This window comes from Neoarius graeffei, chromosome 4, assembly GCF_027579695.1.
Source record: "Neoarius graeffei isolate fNeoGra1 chromosome 4, fNeoGra1.pri, whole genome shotgun sequence".
NCBI classification, from domain to species: Eukaryota; Metazoa; Chordata; class Actinopteri; order Siluriformes; family Ariidae; genus Neoarius; species Neoarius graeffei.
Window position 1 is genome coordinate 7,174,607 of NC_083572.1, and position 12,211 is coordinate 7,186,817.

General features: G+C 42.1%; 1 protein-coding gene across 7 annotated transcripts in view; it reads left to right on the top strand.

The window, feature by feature from the left end:
- The window catches only part of scn1lab (sodium channel, voltage-gated, type I like, alpha b), a 92,651-nt gene that overhangs the window by 53,166 nt on the left and 27,274 nt on the right, over nt 1-12,211 (top strand). For all 7 annotated transcript variants that reach the window (XM_060918767.1, XM_060918768.1, XM_060918772.1 and 4 more), the window contains exon 17: nt 4,464-4,596. In XM_060918767.1, the coding sequence (XP_060774750.1) occupies nt 4,464-4,596 (133 nt within the window). The remainder of the gene's footprint in view (nt 1-4,463; nt 4,597-12,211) is intronic.

Here is a 12,211-nt window from a genome sequence, read left to right on the forward strand (position 1 = left end):
GGTAGGGCGGAGGTCCCCCTGAGGCTGAATCTGTGCATATTTAGGGCACCCCATTAGTTATGAAACTGGTTATTAGCACTAGTTATTAGCACCAGCATAACGTAATATTTCATCTTATCACACAAGTCAGTTCAGTTATTAAAATGGAAAAAATGTCACTGTGCAAACTGTAAAAGTGCTCTCTTGATAGGCTAATCCAACCACGTTCATACTGTTCATTTACCATTCGCTAATATTTTGAACACACATGTGAGCGATAGCTACCTTTCTTTGGGAAAAACTGAGTGACCAGTTGCCTGCCTCTCCGGTCCCTCTCAGCTTTCAGCTGCCTTTCTTTACGTTTTTGACAGCCGCTCTTCATATTTATCGATCATAGACTGTACGCACTCCACTGCTGGCTGGCTGGCTGCTGCACCGCGACACAGCAGCAAGTAGCGTTGCACTGATCAGCACACAGATTTAACGCATTGCGCTTCTACCAGAACTGGACCGTACCATTTCGCAAAAGGGGGAGGGTTAAATGACAATATGTTGAAGAACTCAAGAAATAGACAACCTTGTTCAATTAGCTCATTTTACCAGATGGAATATTGCATTGTTGTTATTTCAAAAGTCTTATTAAAATCATTAAAAGCATATTATCAGCCCCTTAAAGGGCCCCATGGCAGTGCTGGGCCCCTAGAATTGTTCTAACCTTTCCCCCCCTGGCGGCGCCCATGCATGCATGCATCCAAAAAGTGTTGTGTTGATTCCAAAGTATATTTAATTAAAAAAAAGAAAAGAATCCGCACCTACAATTATCAGCCCCGCCCCAAAACATCAGTCCTGGGTGTTGACTTGAGTATTTGGGCCAAGTATGAAAACACCTTGTGTGTGTGTGTGTGTGTGTGTGTGTGTGTGTGTGTGTGTGTGTGTGTGTGTGAGAGAGAGAGAGAGAAAGAAAAGGAATGGTGACGATGATGCCTCAGTAGAATTAGTCCATGGCTCATATTTGTTTAATTGCATCTTGACATCGATGTTGTTCATAAAGGAATGATGAAAGTTGCTATATAGCATCGCAGCTTTGTAATCAAACTATCAGCTTGGTATCAAAAGGGGTTGTTTATTTATTTTATTTTTTTTTAGTTTAATATCTTCATTATAATTCCTGTGCACTCTGAATGGCTGTTGTATTAAAATGCTATAATAAACATCGCCACTAGGGGGCAGTGTGTCTATACACCCGAATATACAATACAGTAGCAACAAACCCCAGCACGATTGTGCTGATTGATCATTCGAACCCTGAATGAAACCAAGCTAATCGTTAAAGAGATAATGACTGGAGCACAAATTGAGCTTTCGACTGAAAATCAGATGTTTTTTCTGGTTCCTTTTGTTTGTTTAACGTTGCTTTTGGATGAATTTGCACATTTTCCTGAAGCTTGCTCGCACAAGGATGTCTGTTTAAATGATGAAGGCTTAAACAGCGTCACTAATTGGACCGAAGAAAACAATCAAAAATAAAATAATATTAATGGTACATGGGGTGCAGGATATTTCTGAAATAACACACACAAAAAAAGATCTTTGAGTTAAATAAATAAATAAATAAATAAAGATCCAACCCTGCTGTGAAAGGGTCTGTGCAGCTTTTCACCTCTGAGAGAACTCTGAATGATAATCCAGAACATTCTGAATCTGCACACGGCATGCTTACATCATTCCCCTGCGCCGCATTAGCTGGGTACCACGGCAACCAGCGCTGCCGCTCAGTTTCAGACAGCATTCGCGAGCGCCGCCGCCCTTCACTCTGGGATCGACGCGGCCTGTGAACACGACCACGCGATAGAAGCCTGCGTTATGTCACTTCTTATACACACTGTGGCCTCTCGCCGTAATGAAATACTTCTCATAGACTTCAACAGACAGAGAAAGATGTATCACACACACACACACACACACACAAGGGGCCCTCCACAATTACTGGCATCCCTTATAAAGATCAGTAAAAAGGGTTTGAAAAAAATCCACCTTTTGGTGAAGTCGCTTCATCTCACACTGAAAAAATCCAACCTTTTAATTGGAATACATTTATTCAGAGGAAAAACAGATCTTTCATCAAGAAATATTTTTCAACAAAAAAAACACACATGCCACTATTATTGGCACCCCTGCACTTAATACTCCATACGACCTCCTTTGCCAGTAAAGCAGCACCGAGTCTCTCCTATAACATTTTAGAGATTATAGAGTTGGAGATCCAGAGCAGGGCATCTGAGACCATTCGTCTTTACACAATCTCTCCAGAGCATCCAGGGTTCGCGGCCCTCTCTTGTGCTCTCTCCTCTAAAGCTCAGCCCGTAGGGTTTCACTGGGGTTCAGGTCAGCAGACTGAGCTGGCCATGGCACAAGCTCGATTCTGTGCTCAGTGAACCCTTTTTAATAAGGGATTTGTTTTTCTTTGAATAAAATCATTCCAATTAAAGGTTGGATTTTTCCCTTTTTTTTTTTCAGTGTGAGATGAAGCGACTTCACTAGAAGGTGGGTTGTTTTAACCCTTTTATTCATCTTTACAAGGGATGCCAATAATTGTGGAGGGCACTATGTATGTTTATGAAAAAATTATATATATAAAAATATATATATCTTTCTCACTCTCTATCTCCCACTTTTTGTGTCTGCCTAGCTCTTTGTATCTCTTTCTCTCACTCTTTCTCCCTTTGTGTATCTGTGTATTTCTCTCTTTCACTTTGTGTATCTCTCTCACTCTCTGTGTCTCTGTCTGTGTGTCTCTCTGTCTGTGTCTCTCTGTGTATCTCTGTGTCTGTGCATCTCTTTGTGTCTGTGTATCTCTCTTTGTGTCTCTGTGTGTCTCTGTCTGTGTCTCTCTGTGTATCTCTTTGTGTCTGTGTATCTCTCTCTCTCTCTCTCTGTGTCTCTCTGTGTATCTCTGTGTCTGTGTATCTCTCTCTCTCTGTGTCTCTGTCTGTGTCTCTGTGTATCTCTTTGTGTCTGTGTATCTCTCTCTCTCTTTGTGTCTGTGTGTCTCTCTGTGTATCTCTTTGTGTCTGTGTATCTCTCTCTCTCTCTTTGTGTCTCTGTCTGTGTCTCTGTGTATCTCTTTGTGTCTGTGTATCTCTCTCTTTGCGTCTGTGTATCTCTCTCTCTTTGCGTCTGTGTATCTCTCTCTCTTTGTGTCTGTGTGTCTCTCTGTCTGTCTCTCTGTGTATCTCTTTGTGTCTGTGTATCTCTCTCTCTTTGTGTCTCCGTCTGTGTCTCTCTGTCTGTCTCTGTGTATCTCTTTGTGTCTGTGTATCTCTCTCTCTCTTTTTGCGTCTGTGTATCTCTCTCTCTGTGTCTCTGTGTGTCTCTCTGTCTGTGTCTCTCTGTGTATCTCTTTGTCTGTGTATCTCTCTCTCTCTGTGTCTCTGTCTATCGCGCTCTCTCCTTGTCTGTCTGTCTGTGTCTCTTTGTCTCTCTCTCTCTGTCTGTCTCTCTCTCTGTGTATCTCGCTCTGTGTCTCTCTCTTTCACTCTGTCTCTCTCTCACTCTCTTTGTGTCCGTCTGTGTATCTCTCTTGTGTGTCTGTGTATATAAAATTAAATCATATATTTAAAATTTTTCTTATTGAATCTTTGGTGAAAGAATGTTAGTTTTTTGCTTCATCTCTGAAAACAAAGCAACAAACTTTTTTTTTTTTTTAAACTTTGTTGTAGTTAGAGATGTAAAAGTGAATGCTGTCTCAGGCTTGCGTGCACGTGCGGTCCTGGTGTTAGATATGCGCTAATGCGGCTCCCCTCCTCTTCAAACTCTTGACTGGCGGACTGAAGCTTGACCACTGCTTTAACGGAATGGACTTTCCACCCTGTGTTTTCATGTCAATCAGGAGAAAATGGCACCCAGTGGGGCGGGAACATGTCACAATCCGAACCTGTTGTAATCTGAATTACTGTCCTCAATGTTATGGATTTAATCCAATCGAAATCATTCGCTCTTTTGGGGGTGGGGAGAAAAAGAATAAAAACAGGGGGGTTGTTGTTTTGACACTGGACATGAAAATACTCAAAGCACTCAACATTCGTTGACGAGATCACTCGAGCTTGGATGAATTCTTTTTAAATATGCACCTTAATTCAAAAAAAAAAAACTGCATGAGGAAGGAATGAAGGCCCATCAAACGTACCCACAGCTGACTGTGAGATGAACCATGAGCCTGTGCTGTAGGTCATCATGCACGGCTACCAATCAGGACAAAGCAAATCAATCAATCCACAGGCTTGTAGGTACTTTTGAATGATCTGGTTGAATTTGCATGAAGTAATGAAAGGGCAAGAAGCTGATGAAACACAGGGCCGGGCTTTAATCATGTGTTTTGCGTGTGTGTGTGTGTGTGTGTGTGTGTGTGTTTGCGTTGTCTGCATGTATGTTTGTGTGTGTGTGTGTGTGTGTGTGTGTGTGCGCGTGCATGTGTGTGCTCTTAGAAGCTTCCTGTGGACACGGTTCTGAGTTCTTCTGAGGGAAGCACAGTGGACATCAGACCCCCGGGAGAGGGGGCTGAATCGGTGGAGCTAGAACCAGAAGAGTCACTGGACCCCGAGGACTGCTTCACTGAAGGTGTGTGTGTGTGTGTGTGTGTGTGTGTGTGCATGAGCGCGTGCACGAGCGCCACACAGCAGCATCTGATCTGAAGCGACATTAGATTCCGCAGTACAGTTCGAGGCGTTGAGTGCCAGCATCAGTTGCTTCAGTGTGAACATGGCTAAGAACAAAACTCCACCCAGATCACCAAGTGTGCCCGATTTCGACTTAAAACTTTCATGAAAATTCTGTTATTACCCCGTAGTTGACTATTTTCCTACAACAGCACTTCCTGAAGTGATTAATTTCCCACATCTGCACATAATAGCTGCTCCTTTGTGTGACCTGTCAGGAATCCGGAAAGCGAGACAGTCCTTACTGCAGAACCAAAAGTCCTCCCTTTCATAACCCAAACCATAATTCCTAACCTATAGGAATCATGCTCTGTACTCTACTCCGCCCATGTAGGAGGAGCCGGAACAGGTCCAGGTCCAACTCCACCCACTGGACTTTTGGTTCTGCAGTGAGAGGTTCTCGTTGAAAGTGTAAACTCCTCTGTTCTGAAGAGGTTAGGAAATTTGCTTTCGACCCCGGAGCCTCCTTCCATAAACGTTACATAAACATCTTCGCTTGTTTTGGCTGGGCTCCCGCCCAAACTGATCATCACATCATCAGTTTTTCTTTGGCTAATCAGACACAAGGTATGCCACCACTCTTCCTGGAGCAGTTGGGGGTTAGGTGCCTTGCTCAAGGGCACTTCAGCCATTCCTGCTGGTCCAGGGAACCGAACTATGAGCCTGTGCCTTTCGGTCCCAAAGCTGTTTCTCTAGCCATTAGACCATGGCTTCAATGCATATGACCCTTGTGTAGCTGGGTCCATGGCAGGTGGTGCCACCTGGTGAACAATTCTTGTTGGAACATGTCTTTAGAGTCTTCTGGGTTCACCATTACATGATTTTCTTTGGTGAATAACATGTATTTAATTTGTTCGCTCATCCAGCTGTAAGCCAGGCTGAATGAGCTTATATGATCATGCGTCGTCTGTCCATCATCCGTCCGTCCGTCTACAATTTACAAAAATTACTCCTCCTCCTACAGGAGTGATCGGGTTTTGATCAAACTCAGATGGAATGTTTATGGGCGTCTGAAATTTTGGGGCGATTTGTCACATTAAATGCTACTCTTCATAAACTGCTGGGACGTTTTCACTAAAACCTCACCCAGAAGACTCTAAAGACATATTCCAACAAGAATTGTTCACCAGGTGGCACCACAGGGGTCATATGCAATTTCACAAAAATCGCTACTCCTCCTACAGGAGTGATCAGATTTCAAACTCGCACACAACAACAGTGGCTGTTAAGAGCCCCAGCCTCATTGAGGCTATTTTTTTGTTCCATGTAATCATTTCAATCGCAGCAACTTCTATAAAAAGAAAAAAAATACGGCTTGCTGTTGGCAAATTGTTGTGGTATAAGAGGAATAAAACACTTCAGGACATGATGACGTTGAAGCAATCAGCTTCATGCCATTATTTTCCTATAACAGCATATCGCACTTTATGCTCCATTCAGCAAAAGTCGTGCTGCGTAACTCGAAATTTCCAACCTCTGACTCAGACGAACGCTCTCTCAACTTGGACTTCCTACTTGGAAAGGCTCCAACCCTGAGTTCAGCACACATCATCAGGGCTTTCCCCAAAGCGCAGATACGCAGCGCTCCACCATGCTATGTGACGTCAGCACCACGCTGTCACTTGCACGCCAAAAAAAAAAAAATCAAAACCATAAATTGAACAATACAGAGTACTTTCCACACCTAAATATCTCCTATCCCCTCTGAAAATGAGTAATAACTACAACCCCAATTCCAAAAAAGTTGGGATAAAGTACAAATTGTAAATAAAAACGGAATGCAATGATGTGGAAGTTTCAAAATTCCATATTTTATTCAGAATAGAACATAGATGACATATCAAATGTTTAAACTGAGAAAATGTATCATTTAAAGAGAAAAATTAGGTGATTTTAAATTTCATGACAACAACACATCTCAAAAAAGTTGGGACAAGGCCATGTTTACCACTGTGAGACATCCCCTTTTCTCTTTACAACAGTCTGTAAACGTCTGGGGACTGAGGAGACAAGTTGCTCAAGTTTAGGGATAGGAATGTTTACCCATTCTTGTCTAATGTAGGATTCTAGTTGCTCAACTGTCTTAGGTCTTTTTTGTCGTATCTTCCGTTTTATGATGCGCCTAATGTTTTCTATGGGTGAAAGATCTGGACTGCAGGCTGGCCAGTTCAGTACCCGGACCCTTCTTCTACGCAGCCATGATGCTGTAATTGATGCAGTATGTGGTTTGGCATTGTCATGTTGGAAAATGCAAGGTCTTCCCTGAAAGAGACGTCGTCTGGATGGGAGCATATGTTGCTCTAGAACCTGGATATACCTTTCAGCATTGATGGTGTCTTTCCAGATGTGTAAGCTGCCCATGCCACACGCACTAATGCAACCCCATACCATCAGAGATGCAGGCTTCTGAACTGAGCGCCGATAACAACTCGGGTCGTCCTTCTCCTCTTTAGTCCGAATGACACGGTGGCCCTGATTTCCATAAAGAACTTCAAATTTTGATTCGTCTGACCACAGAACAGTTTTCCACTTTGCCACAGTCCATTTTAAATGAGCCTTGGCCCAGAGAAGACGTCTGCGCTTCTGGATCGTGTTTAGATACGGCTTCTTCTTTGAACTATAGAGATTTAGCTGGCAACGGCGGATGGCACGGTGAATTGTGTTCACAGATAATGTTCTCTGGAAATATTCCTGAGCCCATTTTGTGATTTCCAATACAGAAGCATGCCTGTATGTGATGCAGTGCCGTCTAAGGGCCCGAAGATCACGGGCACCCAGTATGGTTTTCCAGCCTTGACCCTTACGCACAGAGATTCTTCCAGATTCTCTGAATCTTTTGATGATATTATGCACTGTAGATGATGATGTGTTCAAATTCTTTGCAATTTTACACTGTCGGACTCCTTTCTGATATTGCTCCACTATTTGTCGGCGCAGAATTAGGGGGATCGGTGATCCTCTTCCCATCTTTACTTCTGAGAGCCGCTGCCACTCCAAGATGCTCTTTTTATACCCAGTCATGTTAATGACCTATTGCCAGTTGACCTAATGAGTTGCAATTTGGTCCTCCAGCTGTTCCTTTTTTGTACCTTTAACTTTTCCAGCCTCTTATTGCCCCTGTCCCAATTTTTTTGAGATGTGTTGCTGTCATGAAATTTCAAATGAGCCAATATTTGGCATGAAATTTCAAAATGTCTCACTTTCGACATTTGATATGTTGTCTATGTTCTATTGTGAATACAATATCAGTTTTTGAGATTTGTAAATTATTGCATTCCGTTTTTATTTACAATTTTTGTACTTTGTCCCAACTTTTTTGGAATCGGGGTTAGGAAGATATTGTAAAATATAGACTATATCTAGACTATCCTGGTACTCAACCCAGAAGTGAAAATAAAGGGTTTCGCTGCGTGCACTGACTGCCATTCGCCACCAAACATAAAACCACGTTCTAGGCGCTGGTCACTAGATGGTGCTGTTGCATCATTTGACCTCGATTCTGTTCCTGGAATCCTGGAATTAGAAAATGAAGAGGCGTGCTACGAAGTGTATTCATTTCAATTCTACTTTTGCCCTTTAACCCTCTGGGGTCTGAGGGTATTTTCTGGCACTCTAATGATTTTGGTATGCTCTGATTTTGTTGTTAATTTCAACAAATCTAAGTAACATTTTCAAAGTCATATGACCTTTTTATTTTTTTATTTTTGTATTCAGCACAAGTTCGGCTACAATAATATCAATGTAGTATGTATGTCATGATTGTACTTAAAAATAAAATAACCGATAAATGAGGATGTTGTAAAAAGCAGTTTTAGAAATGTGTAGGAATGTGTGGGGAAAAAAACATGACCTTACCCATTGTGTCGAACCGTTTTGGTCACTTGAGGTGATTCTGTTCAGTCTTGGGAATGGATTGAGCACAAAAACTTAAACCTGCTCCATTGATTTGGACAATTAACCGGCCATCAAAAAGCTTTATGTCCTATTGTTTTGGGATAAAGTGTTGGCAGTGGGAGGCGTATTCAGTGAGAAGTGTGAAAAATTTCCATTCCATTCCAATGAGAAGAGTGAAAACCCTTCACACTGCCAACTCTTAGGTGGGGTTTACATTAGACCGTATCAGCGGATCATCAGATTAACGTTTTTAAAACGATTAGTGTGCACACAGCAACACCAATACACGATTCCCGTGCACACAGCAACGCCAATACACGGATACGCTCGGCTCCGCAGGCATCCTGCGCTCCAAATCACTCCGCCCTGAACAGCGAGTGCCCTCTGGAGGGTGCGCACTCCGGCCCTGCGCAGCTCACAGAGCACGCGAGTGAAGTGAACAAGCAGTGATTCGGGACTGAGCCGCTGTGTGTGTGATCCCAGCGCATATCACTTACCACTTGCAAGTGGAAGGATGGCAAGCCTAAAGACAATCATAACTACACAATGGGCAGTATTTGCATCAGTATTTGCAGTATTTTCATACTTTTATACTCTTTAATGAAAGGTGATACAAGGCGGAAGTCCGCGCCGTTTTTCAGCAGTCGCGTCACATGACCAATGCCAGCGAATCAGGAAGGTGGATGTCACAGTGACGTTGTCCAATGACGACGCCAGCTAGAGCTCAGCACAGCGTATCCGCGTATCCTCAATGTTTACACAGCACCGGACCAGACACGATCTGGATTGAATACGTGGACCCTGGCGGATTCCCGTTTCCCGGCGTTTCCAGGCGTTTTAATGTAAACGGACAGTGCATCCGCGAAGAAAACGAGACAGATACGGTCTAATGTAAACTTGGCCTTAATCCCATCAGGTCAAGTCCTAATGGGTAAGGTCATGTTTTTTTCACACATTCCAACACCGTTCTAAAACTGCTTTTCTTCATTTATCTGGTATTTGACTTTATTTTGGTATTTGACTCTATTCGCTGTCTTGAAATTAACTCTTGTACTATTTTACTCAGTTCAGAGCCACAACCTACTCTGTTACACAATTACTCTGTAATTTTCCTCCAACTCCAAATTTTACTCTCAAAATAGAGCAAAATTAATTATTTTGAGGAAAATACTTTTAACTCTGGGGGAAAAAAAATGCAGTAATTTTTCCTGTGTATGCACTACAGCGCACCCATATCAGCCGATCTGCTCATCAGAAATAGAAGAAATATTTACAGTGGTGCTTGAAAGTTTGTGAACCTTTTAGAATTTTCTATATTTCTGCATAAATATGACCTAAAACATCATCAGATTTTCACACAAGTCCTAAAAGTAGATAAAGAGAACCCAGTTAAACAAATGAGACAAAAATATTATACTTGGTCATTTATTTATTGAGGAAAATCATTCAATATTACATATCTGTGAATGGCAGAAGTATGTGAACCTCTAGGATTAGCAGTTAATTTGAAGGTGAAATTAGAGTCAGGTGTTTTCAATCAATGGGATGACAATCAGGTGTGAGTGGGCACCCTGTTTTATTTAAAGAACAGGGATCTATCAAAGTCTGATCTTCACAACACATGTTTGTGGAAGTGTATCATGGCACAAACAAAGGAGATTTCTGAGGACCTCAGAAAAAAACTTGTTGATGCTCATCAGGCTGGAAAAGGTTACAAAACCATCTCTAAAGAGTTTGGACTCCACCAATCCACAGTCAGACAGATTGTGTACAAATGGAGGAAGTTCAAGACCATTGTTACCCTCCCCAGGAGTGGTCGACCAACAAAGATCACTCCAAGAGCAAGGCGTGTAATAGTCGGCGAGGTCACAAAGGACCCCAGGGTAACTTCTAATCAACTGAAGGCCTCTCTCACATTGGCTAATGTTAATATTCATGAGTCCACCATCAGGAAAACACTGAACAACAATGGTGTGCATGGCAGGGTTGCAAGGAGAAAGCCACCGCTCTCCAAAAAGAACATTGCTGCTCGTCTGCAGTTTGCTAAAGATCATGTGGACAAGCCAGAAGGCTATTGGAAAAATGTTTTGTGGATGGATGAGACCAAAATAGAACTTTTTGGTTTAAATGAGAAGCGTCATGTTTGGAGAATGGAAAACACTGTATTCCAGCATAAAAACTTTATCCCATCTGTGAAACATGGTGGTGGCAGTATCATGGTTTGGGCCTGTTTTGCTGCATCTGGGCCAGGACGGCTTGGCCGGAGCGTTTACTTTGAAAAAATTAGAGTGTTCAAAGCGGGATGCCCAACCTGCCTGAATACCTGAGCTAGGAATAATGGGTTTGATGGAACAATGAATTCTGAATTATACCAGCGAATTCTAAAGGAAAATGTCGGGACATCTGTCCATGAACTGAATCTCAAGAGAAGGTGGGTCATGCAGCAAGACAACGACCCTAAGCACACAAGTCGTTCTACCAAAGAATGGTTAAAGAAGAATAAAGTTAATGTTTTGGAACGGCCAAATCAAAGTCCTGACCTTAATCCAATTGAAATGCTGTGGAAGGACCTGAAGCGAGCAGTTCATGTGAGGAAACCCACCGACATCCCAGAGTTGAAGCTGTTCTGTACGGAGGAATGGGTTAAAATTCCTCCAAGCCGGTGTGCAGGACTGATCAACAGTTACCGCAAACGTTTAGTTGCAGTCATTGCTGCACAAGGGGGTCACACCAGATACTGAAAGCCAAGGTTCACATACTTTTGCCACTCACAGATGTGTAATATTGGATCATTTTCCTCAATAAATAAATGACCAAGGATGATAATTTTGTCTCATTTGTTTAACTGGGTTCTCTTTATCTACTTTTAGGACTTGTGTGAAAATCTGATGATGTTTTAGGTCATATTTATGCAGAAATATAGAAAATTCTAAAGGGTTCACAAACTTTCAAGCACCACTGTATACTTACTCGAGTTGATCTTTGGCTGGATTGAGTAAAAGTAAATAAATAAATAGAAATGCACCGTTAATCATCAGTGTCGCAGTTCTCAAGATTGAACCGAATGACTGTCCTGAATCATCCAAAATGCATAAAATTTGTGTGCCATTTCGCAACAAGTTTTACCTCCAGATAGCCTAAACTATGGCTGACAGATTTTATCCTGTTTACGATGGGCGTTCCCACCACGAAAGAGAAACCAACCGAAAGAGTGAAAGTGATTATCATACCGTTACCATGTGAATAGTCTTTTACGAATGCGTAAGTGGGCACTCAGCGCTCTGACTCCGGTGTGACTGAGGAAGGTGATAAGTTTTATGTTTCATCTAATTTAGGTAATTTAATAACTATAATATTATTTGGCAGTGGGCACATAGGAAAGTGTTAAGTATAAAGTTTCTGTCAATATGTTTATCATGCTTGTATGATGATAAACTCATGAAGATATTTATCTAAATACATGACCTGTTCATTCTAAACCTGTCGAGCTTTGCCGGTGAAGCTCTCAACCCCAAAGGGTTAAATTTTGCCCCTTGCATATTTGACAAGGTAAAAAACAGCTAATTTAATAATGTTGAACTGTGCCTAAATCAGCCCTCGATGCCACCAGAATGCACCATCTG